The 26,138-nt window shown below is 42.3% G+C and overlaps 1 protein-coding gene across 1 annotated transcript in view; it reads right to left on the reverse strand.

Annotated features, from left to right (window-relative positions):
* Positions 1–22,602, reverse strand: part of BRWD1 (bromodomain and WD repeat domain containing 1) — a 133,469-nt gene extending 110,867 nt beyond the window's left edge. The window contains exons 1-5 of the mRNA XM_073668425.1: positions 22,449–22,602; positions 13,591–13,649; positions 9,298–9,327; positions 7,993–8,052; positions 4,192–4,339 (exon numbers count right to left, since the gene is read on the reverse strand). Coding sequence (XP_073524526.1) covers positions 4,192–4,339; positions 7,993–8,052; positions 9,298–9,327; positions 13,591–13,649; positions 22,449–22,497 — 346 coding nt within the window. The 5' untranslated portion in view covers positions 22,498–22,602. The remainder of the gene's footprint in view (positions 1–4,191; positions 4,340–7,992; positions 8,053–9,297; positions 9,328–13,590; positions 13,650–22,448) is intronic.
* Positions 22,603–26,138: the final 3,536 nt, after the last annotated feature.

Here is a 26,138-nt window from a genome sequence, read left to right on the forward strand (position 1 = left end):
GGGCGAGGCAGGGGCTGGAGAATAGAAGGGGAGGGCGAGGCAGGGGCTGGAGAATAGAAGAAAGCAGGCAGGCAGGGGAGGGAGAATAAAAGGGGAGGGCGAGGTAACGGCGGGAGAAAAGAAGGGGGAAGGACGAGGCAGGGGCTGGGGAATAGGAGGGGAAGGACGAGGCAGGGGCTGGAGAATAGAAGGGGAGGGCGAGGAAGGGGTTGGAGAATAGAAGGGGAGGGCGAGGCAGGGGCTGGAGAATAGAAGGGGAGGGCGAGGCAGGGGCTGGAGAATAGAAGGGGAGGGCGAGGCAGGGGCTGGAGAATAGAAGGGGAGGGCGAGGCAGGGGCTGGAGAATAGAAGGGGAGGGCGAGGCAGGGGCTGGAGAATAGAAGGGGAGGGCGAGGCAGGGGAAGGAGAATAGAAGAAAGCAGGCAGGCAGGGGAGGGAGAATAAAAGGGGAGGGCGAGGTAACGGCGGGAGAAAAGAAGGGGGAAGGACGAGGCAGGGGCTGGGGAATAGGAGGGGAAGGACGAGGCAGGGGCTGGAGAATAGAAGGGGAGGGCGAGGCAGGGGCTGGAGAATAGAAGGGGAGGGCGAGGCAGGGGCTGGAGAATAGAAGGGGAGGGCGAGGCAGGGGCTGGAGAATAGAAGGGGAGGGTTTTTTTTTCCTCCCAATGTGAGCAGACATTTGTGGCACAATATCTTAAGAGTTTGATAATCCTCTCCTTTGTTTCAATTGACAACAGTGAAGGCCTGGCAGAGCATCAAAAAGGAGGAAACACAGCATCTGGTGATGTCCATGAGTTCAAGACTTCAGACAGTCATTGCCAACAAAGGGTTTTCAACCAAGTGCTAGAAATGAACATTTTATTTACAATTATTTAATCCAATTACTTTTGGTCCCTTTAAAAACAGGGTGGCACATGTTAAGGAGCTGAAACTCCTAAACCCTTCATCCAATTTTAATGTGGATACCCTCAAATGAAAGCTGAAAGTCTGAACTTCAACTGCATCTGAATTGTTTTGTTTAAAATTCATTGTGGTAATGTCTAGAACCAAAATTAGAAAAATGTTGTCTCTGTCCAAATATATATGGACCTAACTGTATATGGTATTCTGTCTTCTCATCCTTCATGTAAGATGCCTAAAAGTGATACCCGATCAGATGGGAGGTATATTTGGGTAGGGAACTGCTCTTACTCTTTGGCAGATCATTTGGTCTAACGCAGCTAAGTCATCTATGTGTAACACAGAGGGAGAACCAATATAACATTTAGATGCATTGGTATCATACACCAGATACAGTGGGGGAAATAAATATTTGATCCCTTGCTGTTTTTGTAAGTTTGCCCACTGACAAAGACATGAACAGTCTATAATGTTAAGGGTAGGTTAATTTTAACATTGAGAGATAGAATATCCAAAAAAAAAAAAAAACATTGTATAAATTAGATAATTTTTTTTTTGCATTTTGCAGTGAGAAATAAGTATTTGATCCCTCTGGCAAAAAAACACTTAATACTTGGTGGCAAAACCCTTGTTGGCAAGCACAGCAGTCAGACGTTGTTTGTAGTTGATGATGAGGGTTGTGCACATGTCAGGGGGAATTTTGGTCCACTCCTCTTTGCAGATCATCTCTAAATCATGCAGATTTTGAGGCTGTCGCTTGGCAAATCGACGCTTCAACTCCCTCCATAAGTTTTCTATGGGATTAAGGTCTGGAGACTGGCTAGGCCACTCCATGATCTTACTGTGCTTCTTTTTGAGCCACTCCTTAGTTGCTCTGGCTGTGTGTTTCGGGTCATTGTCACGCTGGAAGACCCAGCCATGACCCATCTTTAATGCTCTTACTGAGGAAAGGGGTTTGTTGGCCAAAATCTCCAGATGCATGACCTCATCTATCCTCCCTTCAATAAGGTGCAGTCATCCAGTCCCCTTTGCAGAAAAGCATCCCCAAAGTATGAGATTTCCCCACCATGCTTCAAGGTTGGGATGGTGTTTTTTGGAGTTGTACTCATCCTCCAAACACGTTCTATTTTGGTCTCATCTGACCACATGACCTTCTCCCATGCCTCCTCTACATCAAGATGGTCATTGGCGAACTTCAAACAAAACTTGATATGTACTTGCGTGAGCAGGGGGACCTTGGGTGCCCTGCAGGATTTTAATGGCGGCGTAGGGTATTACTAATGGTAATGTTTGAGACTGTGGTCCCAGCTTTCATCAGGTCATTGAACAGGTCCTGCCGTGTAGTTCTCGGCTGATTCCTGACCTCTTTCAGAATCATCCTTATCCCACAATGCGAGACCTTGCATGGAGCAAGAGACCGAGGAAGATTGACAGTCATTTTGTGTTTCTTCCATTTTCTAATAATTGTGCCAACAGTTGTTGCCTTCTCACTGAGCTGCTTGCCTATTGTCCTGTAGCCCATCCCAGCCTTGTGCAGGTCTACAATTTTGTTCCTGGTGTCCTTAGAAAGCTCTTTGGTCTTGGCCATGGTGGAGAGGTTGGAGTGTAATTGAGTGCGTGGACAGGCGTCTTTTATACAGGTAACTAGTTCAAACAGGTACAATTAATATAGGTAATGAGTGCAGAGTAGGAGAGCTTCTTAAAGGAAAACGAACAAATCTGTGAGAGACAGAATTCTTGCTGGTTGGTGATTAAATACTTATTCCATGCAATAAAATGCAATTTAATTGTGTAAAAATCATACAATGTGATTTTCTAGTTTTTTATAGATTGTCTCTCACAGGTGAAGTGTACCTACCATAAAAATTACAGACCTCTCCATTCTTTGTAGGTGGGAAAATTTGCAAAATCGGGAGTGTATCAAATACTTATTTTCCCCACTGTATTTAAGTTCTTTTTGCAAATTGAACTTTCTTTTGCCTAAGTTTACCTAGGCCTCTCTTAACATGCACAGAATAAAACATTAGCATAGCACATGTAGAATTAGAGACTTACCCACCCCAGTGCGGGAAACTACCATGCTTGGGGGAGGGTTAGAGCTTTCATAGCATCCCAAGCCTTACTTCATCAGGCCACACTATCCCCAAAAGTGATCTGATGCACAGTATTGGGTCAGCGCTTGTGTGTGCCAGCAGTGCCTCTACGCCATCGGAAGTAGTTGGAACGCTGCTATTGTGCTCGCTCCAACGGGAGAAGTACTATAATAATTGTCTTCACTCCCCCATCAATATCGAGAGCAGCAGGGTGGCAGAAAAACAAAAAGATATCGCTTTCAAGCACCGCGGCTTGGCATCTTATCCAGGAGCAACTACCTGTAAAATCCCAGAACTACCCCGGATAGCTCAAGGGACTGTAGGTCTCCGTCCAAGGACAGGGAACCCCTGAAGCGTATAGAGAGGCTCCATCTTTTAAATCTGAAGGTTTCCGGTCCTTGGGGGGGGTGGATTTTCTCTCTGGTTCCATCGTGGGGATAGGGAAAAATTGTTCATCGTGCTCAAGTCTAAGCAGGTGTGTGGTGGCGTAAAGTCATCAGCACATCACTCTACCGATGCAGAATTGAGGGAATCTGGATAACCCCTGCACTTGACACTTGTGACCAAATATTGTTAAAACACAAAAATATCCCCAGTACATACAGACCACCCAGTTATTACTGACCCATTGACGGAGTCATAATCTGGTCGAGAGACAAAGAGAGTGGACAAGACCTTGACCATCATGAGGCAATGTAGTATATATACACGCCGAAGAGCATGTAAGTGCTGCGCTCCTTAGATAGGAAACCTTCCACCTCAGACTGGTGGTGACCAGTAACCTACAGAAAAAAATCCTCTTGTCTCAAGAACTGAGGAATTTTTAAACAAGAACATTGCTAAGTTGCCTGTTTTTACAAGCCCTTTGCAATTTCAACCATTTAGGAGGAAGAAAATAAACCTTTAACAACCTTCAGATGCAGAAATGCTGGTTGTTACAGCTGACCAATAAACCCAATAGGGTGGCAGCATGGAGAACAGTCGTGTAAATTTAACAAGTTTCCATTGCAGAAAGCAAAAATTTATAAACATATGAGGCTGTGCGGTCCCCAAGTGCAGCTAGCCAAAAACTCCTTAAAGTCATCCTCTCCCTTGCCCGGTCAGGATTATATAGCAATGTGAAAAACATTTGGGAGAATAATTTCACTTTCTCTAGATAAACCACAGTCCCCGACACAATTGCAGATGACATTTGTACCTTTTTCCGTGCAGAATGGCTTGTTGGCAATTCCAAGTAGAGAGCTTGGTCGTGATACGGTAACGGGAGCGTGCCTGTCAACGAAGTACGACAGACCCTGACAGATTCTCAGCAAATGGTCATACGTAACAGACTTGTTGGCGGAAACCTGCAAAACAATGAGTAGTAGAGCAAAATAGCAACGATCACTAAATGAAAGACAAAAAAAAATAAAAAAAATGCATGAAAAATAACACTCTTGGGATGATGGATAAAGAAAGTATGCTAATATTTTAAAGATTTCACGATTTAAACTGCCTACATTATTAAATACATCCCTTAGACCTGATGAGGCAGGTGTACTTGGAGACTCCATGTTAAAAAAGCCATATAGTGACGCAGTAATCTCCTGATGATGTTGCAGATGTCGTACACTACTAACGATCCGCGCATGCGCCTCCCCGGCCGAGGATTCAGCACCTGTGCAGAATCTCGATCAGGGCAAGAGAGAAGAAGAGTGACTTGTCAATAAAAGCCTGAAGGCGGACCATGGGCGAGGAGATAAGGAGACAGGTATGAGAGCTGGAAGAGAAGTCCGCCCATTGCACTTGCTTTTATAAATGTCAGATGGATTGCTCTACAAATTACCAAAGTAAATACTACAATAAAGGTATGCATTTAACAAACATTAAAGGGCCTTTACAAATATGTATTTAGTTAGGGGTCTAATTTCTACTATTTTACCTAGCCCCGCACTATTAGATGCGTTATGTAAAATAGGAGGCAAGTCAGTGAAGGCACAGTGAGCTGTCGTAACAGCATACAGACAAATGTAAGCAGAGCACCAGATAGAGCGCCCCCCACAGGCCCGCACCGAAGCACAAGCATATCATTATCTCCAAACTGAAAGTAAAGATTACACAACCACCACAGGACGGATTTCATCAACCTAGGTATCATTTTAATCAGTGTAACAGCGCCCACCTGACAGTGTGTGTAGTTTACTGAGCACAATCCTGCTGACAGGTGCGCTTTAACCTTCTTTTGAAAAGACAGTGTATTCTGAAAGAGTATGGAAAGGGCAGAGACCTGTCCCTAGAGGGAGGCAAGACTGAGGCCTGCATCCAGACCTGACAGAAGGGGAAACAAGAACATCCCAGCAATGGTGAACACCATGGCATGGAATTCCCTCTGAACACAGCAGCTGAAGAAGGACTTCCAGGTAGGGTGGTAAACCTTAGCAGATTGAGGCTTACAAATGCTCAGCGGGGGCTGGACAAAAAAAATCAGACAGGCCCTTGGATCTAAGAACTTTTGCTTAATTTGCCACACCATTAAATATTACTATGGTAAAAGTGGGATGGAGCAAGATCTTGTGAAAAAAAAGGTCATGATTAGGAAAGAGGTCTAGAGTATCTGCAGCCAACTGGATAAAAGTCCAGAGCCATCAGGATTTACAGGGAAAGTCCCCAGTCTTGACACTCTAAAAATGTGTGGAAGCAATTACAGAGGGGGAAAGATCAGACAGAACTATGTCGAAAGAGGGACAAGAGCATCAGCTATGAAGGCAAACAGGACTTTAGCTGTATCACACTATTGCAAGGTCTCAGGACCTTGTAACATAGGTTGGGACCTTGTGCTTGAGACCGGACACAAAGCAGTCAATATCAGGTCCTCCACAGTGAAGGCAGAGCTGACTCAAAACAACTATGAGGACAACCAATTCTCCAAGAAACAGAGTTTCTCAGTGGAGAAAGTCCATGGCTCAGTTTTTCACACCGGGAATGTAGACTACTGAGTGAGCAGGAACTTAGAGCTTCATCCAGTAAGAATCCTGGCAATTTCCTTCACGGCTGTGGAACTTCCGGTGCCACCACAATGGGTCACACAATCCACAGCAGCAGTTTTTCTGCACTTGAAGCACGCAGTCCCTGAATAGGGAGAACCAGTGGGAAAGAGCCAGGAAGATGGCTCTTGGTTCCAGTAAGTATCTCTAGATACTGGGCTGACTTGACAATCCAAGGAGTCCTTAACTTGTTCCAATGAGACAAAATGGAATGTTGTAGATGGGTGTGAAATTAGACTAATGGTACGTACTGCCTTAAAAGCAGACCATAATGCCCAGAGCCCACATGCAATAACGGATACAGCAAAAGGACCCAATCCACAACAAGACACTGGGGGTCGAAGAAGGGAGAGCTTGTCCAGAGGTAGAAAACAGACGTACCAAGTGTTGAAGGTTAATCCCAGAAATTCCAGAAGCTGGCATGGCATCAGACATGACTTCTATTGATTTATGACTCAACCGAAGAGCTCCAAGGAATCTAAGACGATTTGGAGATCAGAAAAATTCTCATCTCTGGAAGAGGCTTCCACCAGAAAACCATTCAGATAAAGGATGATAGCCACATCTGGCACAAGAGGGGGTGGGGAGCTGGCACCTTAGTGAAGATCCTGAGGGGGCATTGCCAGGAAGGGTAGTGAGACACTGGGAATTAAAAGAACTAACAGAGGAGCGTAGAAGTCACTGGTGGGGCTCTGCAACTGGTATGTGATGAAATGAGTCGCATATGTCTACCAAAGAATTAAAAGGAAAATACATGAACAAGACACTAGGCTAAAACAGAGCAGCCTAGTGTTAGGAGAGTATAGTCCACCAGGCAGAGAACACTTTTCCCACATAGTGTTGAGCATCCATGTGGTAGGTCATATACCCATTGTCATGATTCCCCAAATGCGATTAATGAGAAATGAGGATCATTCGGCCATTCTAACATGGATTTTTGAAGTACACCAGCCTCATCAGGACTAAAAATATAACTTAATAATGTATACAATTTTTATTGTGAAATCTGGTGACAGATCTGCTTAAATTCCTAACCAATATATGAAGTACATGAATGTCATTTCGGGACTATGTCTATGGGGCTCCTTACACCACAGTCAGCATCTGCTTCTGACTGCAGAGATCAGAACTAGCTCTGATCGTCTCACCACCTAGATGCCCCGTGTATCTAAGTGGGTTTAAATGGGAGCAGAGGTTGGCCCCTTTGTCACTATCAATACCCCCACCATCGATTGCGAGGTGCTGATGACCTGTCATGGTAACTAGTGATTTAGTGCAGCTTCCGCTAGCCATTTTTGTGCATCTAAAACATAAACCGATTATGTTATTTTTTACCATTCCACACTACAAAATAAAAATGATTAAAATATATGTGCAAAACAGAAAAAAATGATTTTATGATCACAGAGGAAAGGGGCCAATAATCAGCAATAAATAAAAACATTTATTACAAGTAATGTGTTCTCTTCTAGTCTGCAGCTGAATATGTGAGCATACAACCTGCTGAGTATGGGAAACACACACACACACGGTCACTTTTTACATCCCCTTTATTTATGACTATGCCGGAAACCTGATATCAATGTGCATTACATAACAGTGCGGGGCCAATACGGGGCCACAGCTGGGGGAAGTGCCACATATGCACAGGACATTAGGAACAGGCTATGTCCATACATGTGCAGCCATTTTTGCGGTATTTTAGCTAGATGGGCCACTAAAGTGGATTGCATATTAGTAAATTAAGCATTAACCATTGTGCATACAGTAGTAGATGCAGCTCCAGGAAATTTTTTAAAGAACTTGCACTTTAAGAAAAAAAATAAAGCAGCAAGTCCTTGTATATTTACAAAGTCAATTTTGTGCATTTTCTTTAGATTGTCATCAATACGGTAGAGGTACAGCTGTGAAGACTTAATCCATCACCATGAAAATATTATGTTCTTCACAAATCCCCAATGTAGTGTAACACTCACCATTTCATCATATGTTCTTGTGTGTTCATTCCCGTGCCAATCCAATCTATTTGGAAGAAGCTATTAAATGGAAAGTTAGGAAAAAAAAAAATGATATTATAGTCAGTTTATCCATCTTCAACATGCTCAGATTATATCACTGAAACCAACAGAGTAGATGAACCCTGACGACTTATAAGATTAATCGGGGCGTGTGATTGAGGAGAGTAACAGTGCGGGGTGTAGACTAAGCTTTAGTGTGAGGGCTCGATGTACTGAGCCCCCAGGGATCCTTTCGAAATCCCCAGTGAGGACTGGTCCGATATTCCTCAATCAATGCAAGAAGTTCTCTGAGCAGCAAACTCAAGAGTGAGCCTGCCATGATCAAAGGGTCATTGTCAGCAAAGCACCGGCCTTAGGGCAGCGGGGGAGCCCCATACATGGCTTACCGTGAGGCATTTTATAAGAATGACCCTACAGAATAAGACCATTACGGATGGTCGTGAAAAGCATTTAGCAGTCAGATATACGTACGCACCATCAGCGGGTATCGCGCACATGTCCCATTCTAATGAATAGGATCGGAGCCCGATTCCGGCACCTAAACAGGAAAGGGTTCTTTACAGTCAGAGCAGTCGGACTGTGGAATTCCCTACCACAAGAGGTAGTGATGGCCGACACTAACAGCTTCATACAATGCCTGGATGATTTCCTCGATACAGGTAACATTTTGGGTTACAATTAAATTAGACAAAATATTACACCTATAGTAGTACATTTAATACGATAATAGTAATTACATAACTAGTATCATAATTAGGTTTGATCGCCTTTTCTTGGGGTCAAGAAGGAATTTTTCCCCTGTGACACAAATTGGCTGAAGTTGTCCTGGGGTTTTTGTCTTCTTCTGGATTAACAGATTTAGGCACAGGGATTTTAGTAATACCATTAAGAGTAATAGAAAATATAAAGCCAATTTAAAAAATTAAATTATAAAACGGTTACATTTTTAATTGTAATAGAGCAGCAATAATAAAAATGGTAATAACAATAATAATACATTTGTAAGGCCAAGTCTCAGTTAGTTAGTAAGTTAGTGTAGGAGTACAATTGGGGGAGGGAGGTTGAACTCGATGGACCGAGGTCTTTATTCAACCTACGTTGCTATGTTACTATGATCTGCAGTTTTCCCGTGGGGAAGTGAAGTCATCGGAACCAATCATTGGAAAACTAACATTCTGATACAAACTAAAAATCGTACTTTTAATTGAAGTGCCATAAAAGCCTTTCTTTCACTCTAGGATGACAGATACGAGCGGTACTTACATTGTGTTGATTCAATTCCTGGATCAGCATCTGGACAGAAAACAAAGAGACTCAAACTAGTCCTGTGAATGGTCATTGCCACTAGTCACAGGTGAGAAGATTGTTACAAGGTATATGGCTCTTTACCGTTCTATGGTACTTGAAGGGTTATTCACAAGTTCTTTAAATGGATGAAACTGAAAAGTGGTTCTAAAAACAAGCAACTTTGCAATTTACCCTGTTCTCAACAACAAAGGGGTGGGGGGTAAACCTTTTAGCTGACTACTCATTGATTAAGCAACAAATGCAGCGCTTACAAGCACTTTCCAATAGAGCTTGTAAGCCCTGAGCCAAAGCTGGCAGCACTGCTAAAGCAAACAATTCGGGCAGCTTCTGGGTTTCTGCGCTCCTCTTATGTTACTTGTAACATCAAGGAGTGCACAGTTTGGGCTAACGGCAAAGCCTTGACACTGGACCAAACTGTGAATCAGCCACAAGAATATCAATCTCCAGCAAGAAGGAAGCTGGGAATCAGAGCGCTCCTGAACTAAAGATAAGACAATCAAACTTGCCAAGTACAGTAAAAACAGGCAACTTTGCAATTTTATTAAAAATCCTCTCCGTTCTGAACAGAGGAATATGTAATTGTATTGTTTAATGCTCGTTGTCTAGTTACCGGCCACCTTCCATCCCCAATAGTTGACAATGATATTATATCAGGTAAATGTTAGGCTCCATATAAAGTAAGTCTTAATCTTTTGATAGACCAGACACAGAAACCGTTGTCTCTGGTGTTTCCATCCAAGCTGACCACATCTTGTCACATTTATGGTGATATTACCTGGACATACAGTCATGTGGCAAAAAAAAGCTTTGAAAAGGTTGCAAAATTTTGGCACAACTCGAAGTTGCACCTAAAAACTTTGCGACTTGGGTGTTTTCAAGACAGTTTTCTCCGCCAAAACAGGCACAGCAGAGACGGGACTGTGGGGTTCCCTACTTGTCACTCCTGATTTATTTAGTGTTTGTGAGCCTCCTAATGAATCTGGAGTGCGACTCCAGCACGGCCCTTTCTACAAGACAGGGGTGAGTAACGCTGATCTTGATAAATGTGAGACGATTTTTTGATCGCTTTGTTTTCCACTTTCTGTGGAAGGTGCAGAAGCAAAATAAAGGTTGTCGTTGAGAGGTAAAAATGTAAAATTTTGACGGATCGGTCTTTTGTAGACGCAAGATATACAGTACAGACCAAAAGTTTGGACACACCTTCTCATTTAAAGATTTTTCTGTATTTTCATGACTATGAAAATTGTACATTCACACTGAAGGCATCAAAACTATGAATTACCACATGTGGAATTATATACTTAACAAAAAAGTGTGAAACAACTGAAAATATGTCTTATATTCTAGGTTCTTCAAAGTAGCCACCTTTTGCTTTGATGACTGCTTTGTACACTCTTGGCATTCTCTTGATGAGCTTCAATAGGTAGTCACCGGAGATGGTCTTCCAACAATCTTGAAGGAGTTCCCAGAGATGCTTAGCACTTGTTGGCCCTTTTGCCTTCACTCTGCGGTCCAGCTCACCCCAAACCATCTCGATTGGGTTCAGGTCTGATGACTGTGGAGCACCCCATCACTCTCCTTCTTGGTCAAATAGCCCTTACACAGCCTGGAGGTGTGTTTGGGGTCATTGTCCTGTTGAAAAATAAATAATGGTCCAACTAAACGCAAACCGGATGGAATAGCATGCCGCTGCAAGATGCTGTGGTAGCCATGCTGGTTCAGTATGCCTTCAATTTTGAATAAATCCCCAACAGTGTCACCAGCAAAGCACCCCCACACCATCACACCTCCTCCTCCATGCTTCACGGTGGGAACCAGGCATGTAGAGTCCATCCGTTCACCTTTTCTGCGTCGCACAAAGACACGGTGGTTGGAACCAAAGATCTCAAATTTGGACTCATCAGACCAAAGCACAGATTTCCACTGGTCTAATGTCCATTCCTTGTGTTCTTTAGCCCAAACAAGTCTCTTATGCTTGTTGCCTGTCCTTAGCAGTGGTTTCCTAGCAGCTATTTTACCATGAAGGCCTGTTGCACAAAGTCTCCTCTTAACAGTTGTTGTAGAGATGTGTCTGCTGCTAGAACTCTGTGTGGCATTGACCTGGTCTCTAATCTGAGCTGCTGTTAACCTGCGATTTCTGAGGCTGGTGACTCGGATAAACTTATCCTCAGAAGCAGAGGTGACTCTTGGTCTTCCTTTCCTGGGGCGGTCCTCATGTGAGCCAGTTACTTTGTAGCGCTTGATGGTTTTTGCAACTGCACTTGGGGACACATTCAAAGTTTGCCCAATTTTTCGGATTGACTGACCTTCATTTCTTAAAGTAATGATGGCCACTCGTTTTTCTTTACTTAGAATTTGTACTATGGCAAGAAAAAAGCAGCTAACAGTCTATTCAGTAGGACTATCAGCTGTGTATCCACCAGACTTCTGCACAACACAACTGATGGTCCCAAGCCCATTTATAAGGCAAGAAATCCCACTTATTAAACCTGACAGGGCACACCTGTGAAGTGAAAACCATTTCCGGTGACTACGTCTTGAAGCTCATCAAGAGAATGCCAAGAGTGTGCAAAGCAGTCATCAAAGCAAAAGGTGGCTACTTTGAAGAACCTAGAATATAAGACATATTTTCAGTTGTTTCACACTTTTTTGTTAAGTATATAATTCCACATGTGGTAATTCATAGTTTTGATGCCTTCAGTGTGAATGTACAATTTTCATAGTCATGAAAATACAGAACAATCTTTAAATGAGAAGATGTGTCCAAACTTTTGGTCTGTACTGTATATATATATATTTTTTTTTTTTTACTTTTTCTATACCTTAACTAGAGAAAAGAGCAGTGATACAAATTTAGGTGTTTTTTTTTTTTGATAATGTAAAATTAATAAAAAATATTAAAAAAAACTCCCATTTGATTTCTAGTACCATATATTGCAATACAGTAATATATAGTAAAAATTACAGTTGGCTATGAAGCTCAGTCTGAGGCTGAATTTCAGGGGGCATTCAACATGGCAGTTACGCAGCGCCCCAGGACGGTAGTGGCAACCTATCAGCACCCTGCAGCCATATCGCAGAAGGGGCCAATGGGCGCCTCAGCCGACATCCAAATGCGCTGACTGCTGCTATTAAAAGGCAGACGTTGACTTGTTACACAGCCGGCATCAGCCCTGAGTGAAGTTGGCTCTGATTCTGACTAGTTATGTGACTTCCATATTTATGAGAGCATTAAGGGGTTAATATCACATTAGGACTTGTAGATTACAACATCCTATGAAACCGATTTACTGCAGATTTCTCCATATCCTTTCCTCCTAGGAGGTAGTCTGGTTGCACAGTGAACGATGGTGAGACGAGGCAGGCACTATAATTACATGCGGCACGCAGGAGAAATCACAACCTGCAGGCTCGGTATTTTTAACCCAAGGGGAGGAATGGCTGCTGCCGGGTTTACATGCCGCTTGTCACTGTATTATATAGTCAGAAAATTCACGCATGGGGATATCAGCTGCAACACAACTGCTGAGCTTACGGCAAATATAAATGTTACCACTGGCTTGGTACATATTAAAAAATAATAAACTAAGCTAATAATAAACTAAGCTATACTCACCTGGCCACGGCAGGTCCCAGAGGGCCCGCTGCCACTTTGAATGGTGACGTCTACCTGTCGGTGGGTGTAAATGCCGAAAACGGAGAGGCCGGTGCTGGAGACCGGTAGGAGAGTATAGTTGGTTTATTATACAAAGCCACTGGTAACATTTTAATTTTCCTCAGATAATCACTTTAAGTAAAGATTCACTCACTAGGTCTAATGGCTATGAGATATGGACAACTGAAAGAAAAGATCCAGCATTGGATGTTCATGGTTTTTTCGGCCAAATATTTAGTTTCCTTAAAGGGAATGACATATCAGATTGGAGACAGGTCGGACAATTGGTACCCTAAGTGATAGTCTGTCCCTACCGAGGTCCATGCACGGAGTAGTAACCGTTCTCTGCTCCTATTGAAGTGGATGTGATCGGAGCTCCTGTTCCCAGAAGAGCAGAGACGGGTAGGTGCGCATTATATATACACATACACACAAAAGGGTAGTCCAGGACACATTGGGAACAGAAATAAGTTGGCGGCTTCTGCAGGAAAGTGATTTTTTTTTTTTAAAGAAATAATTGCATGAACAATAATCCCTGTAAATAAACCGCAGAAGTCTACAGTAGGTAAAATAATCCATCAAGTGCCACGTACCTGTGCAGATTTACCACACGGCCCCTTCGAGAGAAATCGAGCAATTAAGAAGTACAATTCTGCAATGAAAGAAGAGAAAAAATATCATCAGATGCTGCTAATACACGATTCATACAAAGGCAGGAAAATAGGAGATAAAAGTGATGCCAAAAAGTGACATCACACAGCAATACCTGAACATTACCATCCGGACTAGAAGTGCAATCGCGCAGTGAAAAGGTACGGGGGAAGCCGAATTCTTGTAAAACCCCCTAACAATCTGCCATATATCACCTCCCAGCACCAGCTTCTGTGCAATAAACTTAGCATGGAGCCGCACTACCTTTCTATTCATTCTCCACCTGGAAATACTTTAAAGGTCCGGCGCTGCTGAAAGTGATTGACAGGTCTATCTCTATGGGAGGGATCGGTCAACCCCCTCTCTCAGCGCTGGGAGCAGCGGGCCAAGGCTGGACAAGTCTTGTCTCAGTCTACCATTTTGGATATTTTTTTTTTTTTTTTTTTTTAAATGCCAAAAATATACTCTCTGGCTGCGATCGTACAGTCAGGATCTGATTCATGCAGCAGCACAAATCTTAAGATGACAGATTCCCTTTAAAATGGGATCCTATAACCCATGTATCACAACACACAATCGGAAAATCCTCCTGCCTTATATTTGTGTGTAAATATTGGTGTCATATGGCAAGGAATATCCAGTAATATTAAAAAGTGTCAAGCACTGTACTTTGTCTTGGTGATAGCGTAACTCAATGAAGTCTATGGCAATATGGAGAGAGGAGGGCAAGAGGCAGAGATACTAGACAACAGCATATTTATCTGTGTGTGTTTATTACCTAGAGCTGGAATCACAGCTACACTGCTCAGTACTGCTGTATAATGTTCTCAACGCTACTGCTGCCTAACATTTCCTTTATACAGACAGGGGAGCAGGAATCGTTCACGTCTACATGTGATGTGTCTGAGATATTCATCTCAGCTAATACTGAGCTGACAATTTTTCACGCATTCAGAAAAGTTATCCAAACATTAGATCCACCAATTGTTCAGTTCTGTTGAAGTCGTCTGAGCAAGCTCTTACTATCTGACTACCACAATCAGCAGCCTGAAGTAAAAAAGACCATCCCGGGAATAATGGGGGCTAAATGTAGAGGATGAAAATGTGCATCTGAGAGAAGTCTGGTGTCCATTGTATCTGTGCAGGCAGATGAGTGTTCCTGCCCCCTTGTACAGATATAAGCTTCGCCAACATCACATTTCGCAGTGCAGTTGACTATACACTACGTCTGAGTATCTAGACGTTCACTGTACAGACTCCTGGCGGATTTATATCAGGATTTATTCTTATGGATTTGTTTTTTCTTCCTTTAACATGCAAAAAGCAAGCTCTGACAGGCCTTAAAGTGACGAACCAGTGGGACGCTCAGACATGATATATTAGTCAGCAACTACAGGCGATTATTACCTGGTATTTATTTTCTTCAGATCTTGCTGCTTTCTAGCTCAGCTCCATTAGGTCAGAGCTGTGATCTGTGACTACACATAACTTTGTTTACAGGGAGTTAAAGGTAGCCTGAGACACACCCCCTCACTAACCATTGGTTCAGGCTTCTGGTCTCTCCCTCCCCCTAAAGCCCAGGCTCTTCTGATTGGCCGTTGTGTATAAAGAGATGCTTGCTGCCAAGTCACTGAACATGAAGCAGATATCTAATTCCTAGAAAAAGATGTATAAAGTACAGATAGAAAAAACAGGTAGGAAAAGACTATCATCGGGTCAGTGATGCACATAAACCGAAGGGAATGAACCGTAATACGGGGGGGGGGGATCATCTCAAAGGGTTCAATGTAGTCAAGCGGCAACAAAGATTATTTTTTTCTTTTTTAAAGCCACCGAGTCTTGTACAAATTCCTTCAAATATGAGATTTTTAGCAAACGTTAGATTATCAGAATTTGTATATCAGAGTACCGATAAAGCCTTGTCAACATCCATTTTTCTCCTCTTCTTCCGAGAGCTGTAAATTTCAGGTTTTCCATTGACATAGCCGTAGAAAAGCTTTTTTATGGGACGAGTTGTAGTTTTGAACGACTCCATTCACTCTACCATGAAAGTTTAAAAAATAAGTAAAAGTTTCCGATCCAACAAGAGATTTGAAATATGAAAAATCTTCATTAAAATATGTAACGTGAACATAAAAAGATATGACGCGTTTTGAGTCGCAGTCATGGATAAAATAACAGTAACAAACCAGTGGTGTAAAAACACAACGTCCAACAATATATTCATGTGTTAGCACATTACCTCTCAGGTGTGAGTAAAAGGCACATTTACACTCGCCGATAATCTGTCAGATTTTAACACTGACGACCCATCGTTCACAACAATCGTGCACCATGAAAGCGTTAAACAACTGAACGATGTCCAAAACCCTTGCCGTATTCTTGTTCCCTGCCGACAGAATTAAACTCCTCTTCTGTGATTTCCAGCGGCAGGGAACAAAACAATATGGTCGAAATGGTTCTGGTAAGCAGGAGCCAGAAAGACGTGTGCCGGAGCAGAAATACCTGTCCAAATGTAGAGAAAACATGAACCCAAAGTCCTATACAATGTAATAGAAAGATACCAGGTCCCAAGAAATCGTTGCACCAAGGTTAAGTGAATAAACGTGTCTGCGGTAAATAATAGATTGAATCAATGATTATTTTATGTTACTTAGTTGCACGCAAAAGTATGAATAATAAAGTAGATATGCTGTATTTTATTGTTCACAGCAAAGTAAAAAAAAAAAAAAAAAAACTATGAAATTAAAATGATTTATACTGTGGTTAGAACCATGAAATCTAATCAAAATGTAACTATAGTAAAGATATGTCACATCAGTGTGAACTGAAGATCTATACATCATGGAGAAATATCAGATCAGTACAGATATCCTGACGTAGGTCACACCCATGTAAACAGGAAAATCTCTTGAAAAAAAGTAATGGAATTGATCATTAATACATCTTCACATATTTTTATTCACATTATGTACTAAGTATCCTGTATTTTATTGGCCACAGTAATGCAAAATGACCTGCAAGAATCAGAATGATTCACACTACAGTCACAACACTGAATAGTTGCCGCCGCCACAGTGTGAATAAATCTATAAAAAAAGGCGAACACACAAGATAACTGTGGATGTCAGGGTAAGTGCACACGTTGCGTGTCTTTTTGCGCAGTTTTGTCACAAAACCTGAAGAATTTCCTAGCACCAGCAAGATGAATGAGATTCCTGAAGTCTCATGCACACGTTGCTTATTTTCCTTCTTTTGTTAATTCTTTCAGCTTTTTTTGCTGCAGATTTCACCCTTATTAATGAGTGGGGAAATATCTGCAACAAAAACCCATGTAAAAATTGAGGCAAAAAGTGTATTTTAAGGCTGCATGCCCACTATGCGTTTTTCAAGTGTTTTTGCCGGGGAATTTCCGCAGCAAAAACGCTAAAAAAACCTTGGCAATACGTGCCCCATGGTCCTCAATGATAATCCACATGTGCTGTGCCCATGCTGCGGAAATTTCCGCTGCGGATTATCATTGCGGAACAATACGCAGCATGTCCATTAATTTTGCGGACACGCAGCGTAATCGCCGCCATTGACTTGCATTGGACCGCGTGACATCCGCATCACTGGATCAGCACATGCGGATATCACACGGTTCAATGTGCGGATGGTACCCAGGTCTGGAGAAGAGGAGACTCTCATACAGACCTGGGTACCATTGTACCTGTAAAATAAAGAATTTAAAATAAAAAAATAAAGATTATACTCACCTTCTGATGTCCCCCGGTCTCCACAGCGATGCGTGCGGTGTGTTGGGCGGCTCGCGGTGGTGTGAGGACCTGACATGACGTCATTGAGTCATGTGACAGGTCACGCGACCGCCGACGTCGGCAGTCATGTGACCTGTCACATGACTCAATGACGTCATCGCAGGTCCTTCACACCACCACGAGACACCGGGGAGACTGGAAGCATCGGAGAAGGAGACCGCGGGCCATCAGAAGGTGAGTATAATCTTTATTTTTTATTTATCACCATTCTTATTCTTTTTTTTTTTTTTTTTTTTTTTTAACTATTACTTGGTCACACTATATATGCCGGTTGCATGGATTTATATAGTGTGATCAAGTTGTCAAGCACTTTTCCAAGTGATGCTAAAAACGCTTGACAAACGCTTCTACCTGGCAGGAAAAATGCATGTACAATCCGCATGTGTTTTTCCTGCCAGGGAGAAGCGGAAAAAATATGCAGCATTTCCGCATCGTGGGCACATAGCCTAAGAAGTGTTTTCCTCCCAAGAGTTGTAGATTTTACATGCGTTTTTCCCGCCAGGTAGAAGCGTTTGTCAAGCGTTCTTCACATGCATTTCCGCATGCGGGTTATCAAGTGCTTTTCCAAGCGATTTTAGCATCACTTAGAAAAGTGCTTGACAACTTGTTCATACTATATAAATCCATGCAACCGGCATATATAGTGTGACCAAGTAATAGTTAAAAAAAAAAAAAAAGAATAAGAATGGTGATAAATAAAAAATAAAGATTATACTTACCTTCTAATGTCCTCCCGGTGTTTTCTCTGCTGTGTCCGGTGTCTTGGGCGGCTCGCGGTGTTGTGAAGGACCTGCGGTGACGTCATTGAGTCATGTGACAGGTCACATGACTCAATGACATCATGGCAGGTCCTTCACAACACCGCGACCCATACAGCAGACCAGATGGAGGGGAGAAAACACCGGGAGGACATCGGAAGGTAAGTATAATCTTTATTTTAAATTCTTTTTTTTTTTTTTTAACAGGTTCTATGGTACCCGGGTCTGGATGAGAGTCTCCAATGCAAGTCAATGGCGGTGATTACGCTGCGTGTCCGCAAAATTAATGGACATACTGCATATTTTTCTGCAGCATGTGCACAGCGCATGCGGATTATCATTGGGGACCATGGGGCATGTATTACCAAGCGTTTTTTTCAGGGTTTTTTATGCAAATTTTCAGTGGCGTTTTACAGTACAAGCAAAGTCTGAGATTTCAGAAATCTCATGCACACACATTGGTTTTTGTGCCATCAGTTTTTGCACTTTGAATGTTTTTTTGTTTTTTTGCACAATAGTGCATGTCACCTCTTTCAGTGTTTTTTCACCCATTGAAAGTAACGAGCAGTGACAAAAACGCTGCAAAAAAGCAGGTATCAGGTTTTGCTGCGTTTTTTGTGCCTGCGTTTATTTTACTCAACTTTAACAGCATGCATAAAGAGACAAATGGAAAGTGAAAAAAATGCAGCAAAAAAACAAGCAAAACCTGTTTTTTTCTGCAGCTTCCTGCCTGTCGAGAGATCAGGTTTTTCTGCAGAAAAAAAAAAAAAAAAAAAACACCTAGTGTGAACATACCCTTACTGTTCCAATTATAAATCAACCTATTTAATATTCACATAAATATATTTTCTTTTTAAGACACTTAATGGAATTTAAGCTCTCATTATATAGGACTTTGGTTCACTCTGATGTGATATATTTTCTTGCAATAGTTACATTTGGTGAGAAATTCATGTTCCGAGATAATGCACAATTTGTACCCATTTCCTTGGTGCGAACCAATCATGCATATATTTTTCCTATTTGGGATTATTTAATTGAATTTGATCATATATTTATGTCTTTATCATGTAGAACTTCATACCAGCATAAAATAATTTAATTTATTGTTCTGGGTGTTACAATATGAGCCATTGTGATTATTTTTACAGGTTTATTCTCATTATTGGGGGTCTTCTGGCATTGAATCGGGAAATTTGATAACATGCATATTTAAGATGAAAGTAACATCAATTGTGTGATATATTTATCATATCAAATAGCTTTGAATTCTGATAAATCGTGAAGTGCATTCTTCAATGTGACACCATCATTTGAGATTTATTTAATGTAATGATATGGTTCCTTGCAAGGTGCACACTTATACCGCAGCATTCATAGCACCTCTCAGGTGTGACTAACACAGCAGTACGGTCAGATTGTTAGGCGTTGTGTTTTATGGCGCTGGTTTGTTTTTTTTTGTTTTTTTATGTATGACTAAGATGGGCGAACAAACTTCACGTGAAATTGAATCCTACTTAAATTTAAAAAAAAAAAAGAAAAAAGTTTTTGCCAAATTGCTGATTTTTTGTAATTTGCTTCTGCGCAGATTCAGCAAGAAGAAACAAATCACCCGTCCGGTCCTCGTCACATCTTCTCATGCACTAAGCTGGGACTTCTAGCTCTGATGAGACCCGGGAATCTTCCGGAGTCTCATCAGAACCAGAAATCCCGGCCCAGAGTGAGAAATTCCATGCAAGAGGCAGAGATCAAGAGAAGCGACGAGGACCAGACAGGTGATGGTGAAGAGCGGCTGGACTTGAGAGATGAACGGTGAAGAATTAAGGATTTTTTTTATGTTCTGGAGTTCATGAAGATAACAACGAAAACCATTACATGTACAGGTGTGTCCAAACTTTTGACTGGTACTATACAGATGAAAACTGATGAAATCTTAGCTGATACTATATTACACTTTGGGATTTCACATCTACCCTAACTGTATGGCTGTGTGCCCACGATGCGTTTTTTAAGCGTTTCCGCAGCGGCAAAAATGCTGCAGAAACGCTTAAAAAACGCATGGTAGAAGGCCTGCCATGTCCCCCAATGATAATCTGCATGTGCTGTGCACATGCTGCGGAAATTTCCACAGCAGATTATCATTGCGGAAAAAAATGCAGCACTACCAATTATTTTGCGGAAGAGCTGCGTTTTCGCCGCCATTGACTTGCATTGGAATGCATGTAATCGGCATCACTGCATCTGTACATGCGGAATACATGCGTTTCAATGTGTGGATGGTACCCAGGTGAGGAGGACAGGAGACTCTCCTCCGGACCCAGGTACCATAGAACCTGTAAAAAAAAGAATAAAATAAAAAATAAATGTTATATTTACCATCTGATGCCCCCGATGTGCTCGTCCTCCCATGCCGGCAGATCACGGGGGACTGAAGGACCTGCGCTGATGTCATAGTCATGTGACGGGTCACGCGATGCCAGCAGGTCCTTCAGTGTACCACGATCTGCCGGCAGCCAGGACGGAGCAAAGCAAGACTGCGGGGGCCATCGGAAGGTAAGTATAGATTTCTTTTTAACCATTCTTTACGGTCACACTATATAAATCCGTGCTGTTTGCATGGATTTATATAGTGTGACCAAGTTGACAAGCACTTTCCAAGTGATGCTAAAATAGCTTGGAAAGAGCTTGTCAACCCACATGCGGAAATGCATGTGAAGAACGCTTCACATCCGCATGTCCCTGACAGGAAAAACACATGTACAGTCCGCATGCGTTTTTTTCTGCCAGGGGAGATGCAGAAACGCTCAGGAAAAATCCGGAGCATTTATGCATCGTGGGCACATAGCCTAAAGATCTATTCGAACATGGCAGATTTGTTGCAGAATTTGTTGAAGAGTGAAAACCCCTTTCCATTTCTGAAACCCGCTTTTCTCAAAAAGCAATCTGTAAGGTGTGAATTCTCACTAATAAACAAACAAAACCTCACTCATTGTCATAAATCAAGACAAGATGGAAAACATGAGGCTGTGCAGAAAAGCTTTGCCCCGGAGGTTTGACTGTGTAATGTTATTGTTCTGAATACACGCTGTGACAACAGTCCTGACTGTGTACCCCGCACTGATACATGAAGAAGTGGCACTGAACATATGGTGAGCAAAAGAAACAAAAGCTGATAGACACATGCCGCAGCCCCAAACATACAAAGATAACTCCCATCATCCACATTATGCCCCATGTACTGCCAGTCCAGGATAATCCACCCCTAAACCATAAACCACCGAAAAGTACAGAAGACAAGAATTAAAACAAACCACGGGTCCATTCACTTACAGCAAGCAGAGGCTTTGAAAAAGTTGAGACGCGGTATATTAGAAAGTTGTAGAACTTTGCTGAAACTTTAGCATGAGGAGGATATAGTGTTACATAGCAGGTTATTATTACCAGAGGGATTAGAGTTCACTAGTGGACTGTGACCTGCAGCTGAGGTGACACTACAACTCCCATCATGCACAGACAGTCGACTCTTATTGACACAAATACCCCTCCAAAGAAATTCCGGTCGGGGAAGGCATAACAATAGATTAAAAGTCAGTCTGAGAGAAATAAAGGTCTTTTACAGTATTGGAAAGAATTGAGTCGGCACTGACGGGATGCTGTGACTTGTAGTTCTCCACCAGCTAACTATGGGGTTGTTCCTCCTGTGGGATAGGGGGTAATAGATGAACAATGGGTGTATGTCTGACATATGGGGGTAGGGAGGTTAATGCAGTGTCGGTGCAGCATGGCGGTCACCAAAAACTAGAATCTGAAGATTTTCTGGCTACAAAGAACGCGTGCAGCTGCCGCTAAGTCGCAACATCTGCAACTCACATGCAATTTAGTTGCTTTTTCCGGCCAAAAAACACCAAATTGATGGAATTTTACGCGGTAAATATTAATACGCCGCGGCGCTAAAACTAAAAAGTTTTTGGCTGTTCCAAAATTAGCGAATAAGATGGCGACGGACTCAGGAGGAGGCAAAATGGTGCAACTCTGTGTATACACAGGGAGTGATGATTTTTACAATGGACTGTGACAGGCTGATCCCTGCACCCCATGATGGACTCGGGGTGACAGCCTCCTACTGGAGGTGACAGCTCCAGTGACAGCAGTTGGGAGACTTGTAAAGTAGCAGCGCTGCCCCTGGTCATGGCCGGCTCCGGGGGGCAGGGCTGAGGCGGTTACCTGACTCCGCCGGCTGCATGGAGCCGCTGGGCACAGGCTGGAATGCCATGCCGGCTCAGGTCAGGAGCCCGACTGAGAGCACGTCCTCCGAGCCTCCGTGCGGCCTCCTCTCATCCGCACACTCCGCAACTAACCCCGCCTCTTCCGTCACGTTACGAAAAAAAACTTCAACTACCTCCGCGTAAAGATCCCGAGATATAAAGTAGTCTCTGACAACATCGCTCCATCCAACCTAAAAGCACGGCCCCAAATCACTCAACACAAACATAATATTCATCTAAACTGTGGGGAACTATTTATTAACGCTTTTACTAGGTAAGGAAAGACTGTATTTTCAAGGGGTAAAAAAATCAGCATTGGTATTCCTACGCAGTGAAGCGGTTCGTGCCAAGCGAGGCGCTACAATACATTGTGACGTAAGCAGGACCGCTCGGCTGTGATTGGACTACAAGTTCCATGAGGCGCTTATGAACATTAATATGCATCGGCATCATGGGAAATGTAGTCCAAAATGTAAAGTGCAGCAGGTTGTGGCTGGAAAGAACCAAACCTAAAATAAAGCAGATCCTATGTTTCCCCAGCTAGTCTTACATATTATTATGTCATGGGGGGACACATAGGTTTGTGTGTCAGTAATATTTGTGAAATATCTTGCACGGTTTGTGAAATAGTTGAATAAGGGCTGATAATTCACAATTTTTTATTAGGCATTGGTTTTAGGCTAGGAGTACGTGGTGACTTGTGGCCAATACGTCGCAAACAATGAAAATCGTTTGATCTGTGCTTCGGATCAAAAGCAGACATGTCTCTTTGTGTCTTTTTTGCAAGTCTTTGACCCCTCCAAAAAAGTTGCAAATCCACTAAAAAGTGGCATGTTTATCCATAAATGCACTAAATTAAAAACTCCGCAAGAAAACTTACTCCAGGTGGGGACTAGAGCGAAATGCGTCAAAGCAATGCGATATTTGGTAAAAGTCGCATTTTATGAATCTGTCAAAAACATCTTAATAAGCAAAGGACAAATAAAGATAAATACAGGAGTCAATTGTATTTCATAAATCAAAAGAGCACAAGAAAATAAACTTTGTAATATACAGTGCAGACCAAAAGTTTGGACACACCTTCTCATTTAAAGATTTTTCTGTATTTTCATGACTGTGGAAATTGTACATTCACACTGAAGGCATCAAAACTATGAATTAACACATGTGGAATTATATACTTAACAAAAAAGTGTGAAACAACTGAAAATATGTCTTATATTCTAGGTTCTTCAAAGTAGCCACCTTTTGCTTTGATGACTGCTTTGCACACTCTTGGCATTCTCTTGATGAGCTTCAAGAGGTAGTCACCGGAGATGGTTTTCACTTCACAGGTGTGCCCTGTCAGGTTTAATAAGTGGGATTTCTTTCCTTATAAATGGGGTTGGGACCATCAGTTGTGTTGTGCAGAAGTCTGGTGGATACACAGCGGATAGTCCTACTGAATAGACTGTTAGAATTTGTATTATGGCAAGAAAAAAGAAGGTAAGTAAAGAAAAACGAGTGGCCATCATTACTTTAAGAAATGAAGGTCAGTCAGTGTGAAAAATTGGGAGAACTTTGAAAGTGTCCCCAAGTGCAGTTGCAAAAACCATCAAGCGCTACAAAGAAACTGGCTCACATGAGGACCACCCCAGGAAAGGAAGACCAAGAGTCACCTCTGCTTCTGAGGATAAGTTTATCCGAGTCACCAGCCTCAGAAATCGCAGGTTAACAGCAGCTCAGATTAGAGACCAGGTCAATGCCACACAGAGTTCTAGCAGCAGACACATCTCTACAACAACTGTTAAGAGGAGACTTTGTGCAGCAGGCCTTCATGGTAAAATAGCTGCTAGGAAACCACTGCTAAGGACAGGCAACAAGCAGAAGAGACTTGTTTGGAATGGACATTAGACCAGTGGAAATCTGTGCTTTGGTCTGATGAGTCCAAATTTGAGATCTTTGGTTCCAACCACCGTGTCTTTGTGCGACGCAGAAAAGGTGAACGGATGGACTCTACATGCCTGGTTCCCACCGTAAAGCATGGAGGAGGAGGTGTGATGGTGTGGGGGTGCTTTGCTGGTGACACTGTTGGAGATTTATTCAAAATTGAAGGCATACTGAACCAGCATGGCTACCACAGCATCTTGCAGCGGCATGCTATTCCATCCGGTTTGCGCTTAGTTGGACCATCATTTATTTTTCGACAGGACACTTCCAGGCTGTGTAAGGGCTATTTGACCAAGAAGGAGAGTGATGGGGTGCTACGCCAGATGACCTGGCCTCCACAGTCACCAGACCTGAACCCAATCGAGATGGTTTGGGGTGAGCTGGACCGCAGAGTGAAGGCAAAAGGGCCAACAAGTGCTAAGCATCTCTGGGAACTCCTTCAAGATTGTTGGAAGACCATTTCCGGTGACTACCTCTTGAAGCTTATCAAGAGAATGCCAAGAGTGTGCAAAGCAGTCATCAAAGCAAAAGGTGGCTACTTTGAAGAACCTACAATATAAGACATATTTTCAGTTGTTTCACACTTTTTTGTTAAGTATATAATTCCACATGTGTTAATTCATAGTTTTGATGCCGTCAGTGTGAATGTACAATTTTCATAGTCATGAAAATACAGAAAAATCTTTAAATGAGAAGGTGTGTCCAAACTTTTGGTCTGTACTGTATGTTAGAGGAATCTGCTTCTCCTCCTGGGCTGATCTTTCACTCTCAATTCAGGGGTAAAATCTGTATTCAGTAAAGACATATTTTCCCATTACTGAGATGGGAGATGACAGTTAGTGCTCATACAATTCTATGGAGGAGGAAGGAGATCGAGAGGGACACAGACATTCTATTGCAAGCTGTCCTGAATCCACTAAGACATTTCTCCATAGAACTTTATAAGCACCAGCTGTCATTTCCTATCTCAGCAATGGGAAAATCTGTATTCAATTGAGACTATGTGCCCACGATGCAGAAATGAAGCAGAAAATTTCCACTTCATTTCTGCCTGTCCTTGCCCGGAAAAACTTGTGTGGAATTTGACACGCGTTTTTCGCACGTTTTTGAAGCGTTTTGCACATGCGGAATTGCCTTGCGTTTTTCTAATGCATTGAGAAGGCAATTCAGCATGCCTAAACGAACAAATAATGGACACGCAGCGGAATTTTCCGCACATCAAAAACGCTGCCGAAAATTCCGCAGCATGGGCATTGAAATTGCGGATTGACATTGGGGACCATGGGAGAAGGATTACCAAGCGTTTACACTGTGAAAATTCCGCAGCAAAAAAGCTTGAAAAATGCATCGTGGGCACGGACCCTGAGACAAATTTTTTTTCATGAACTGAGAATTTTGAAAATGAGTGATCAGTTCAGGAGGAGAAATAAGCAGATTTCTTTAATAAGAACAACATTTGTTATTTTAATTTGTACTATCAATATACGCAGTATATATATATATATATATATATATATATATACACTGCTCAAAAAAATAAAGGGAACACTCAAATAACACATCCTAGATCCGAATAAATGAAATATTCTCATTGAATACTTTGTTCTGTACAAAGTTGAATGTGCTGACAACAAAATCACACAAAAATCATCAATGGAAATCTAATTTATTAACCAATGGAGGCCTGGATTTGGAGTCACCCTCAAAATTAAAGTGGAAA

Source organism: Phyllobates terribilis, unplaced genomic scaffold, assembly GCF_046119375.1.
Source record: "Phyllobates terribilis strain yellow unplaced genomic scaffold, ASM4611937v1 Scaffold_2__4_contigs__length_985480577, whole genome shotgun sequence".
NCBI lineage: Eukaryota > Metazoa > Chordata > Amphibia > Anura > Dendrobatidae > Phyllobates > Phyllobates terribilis.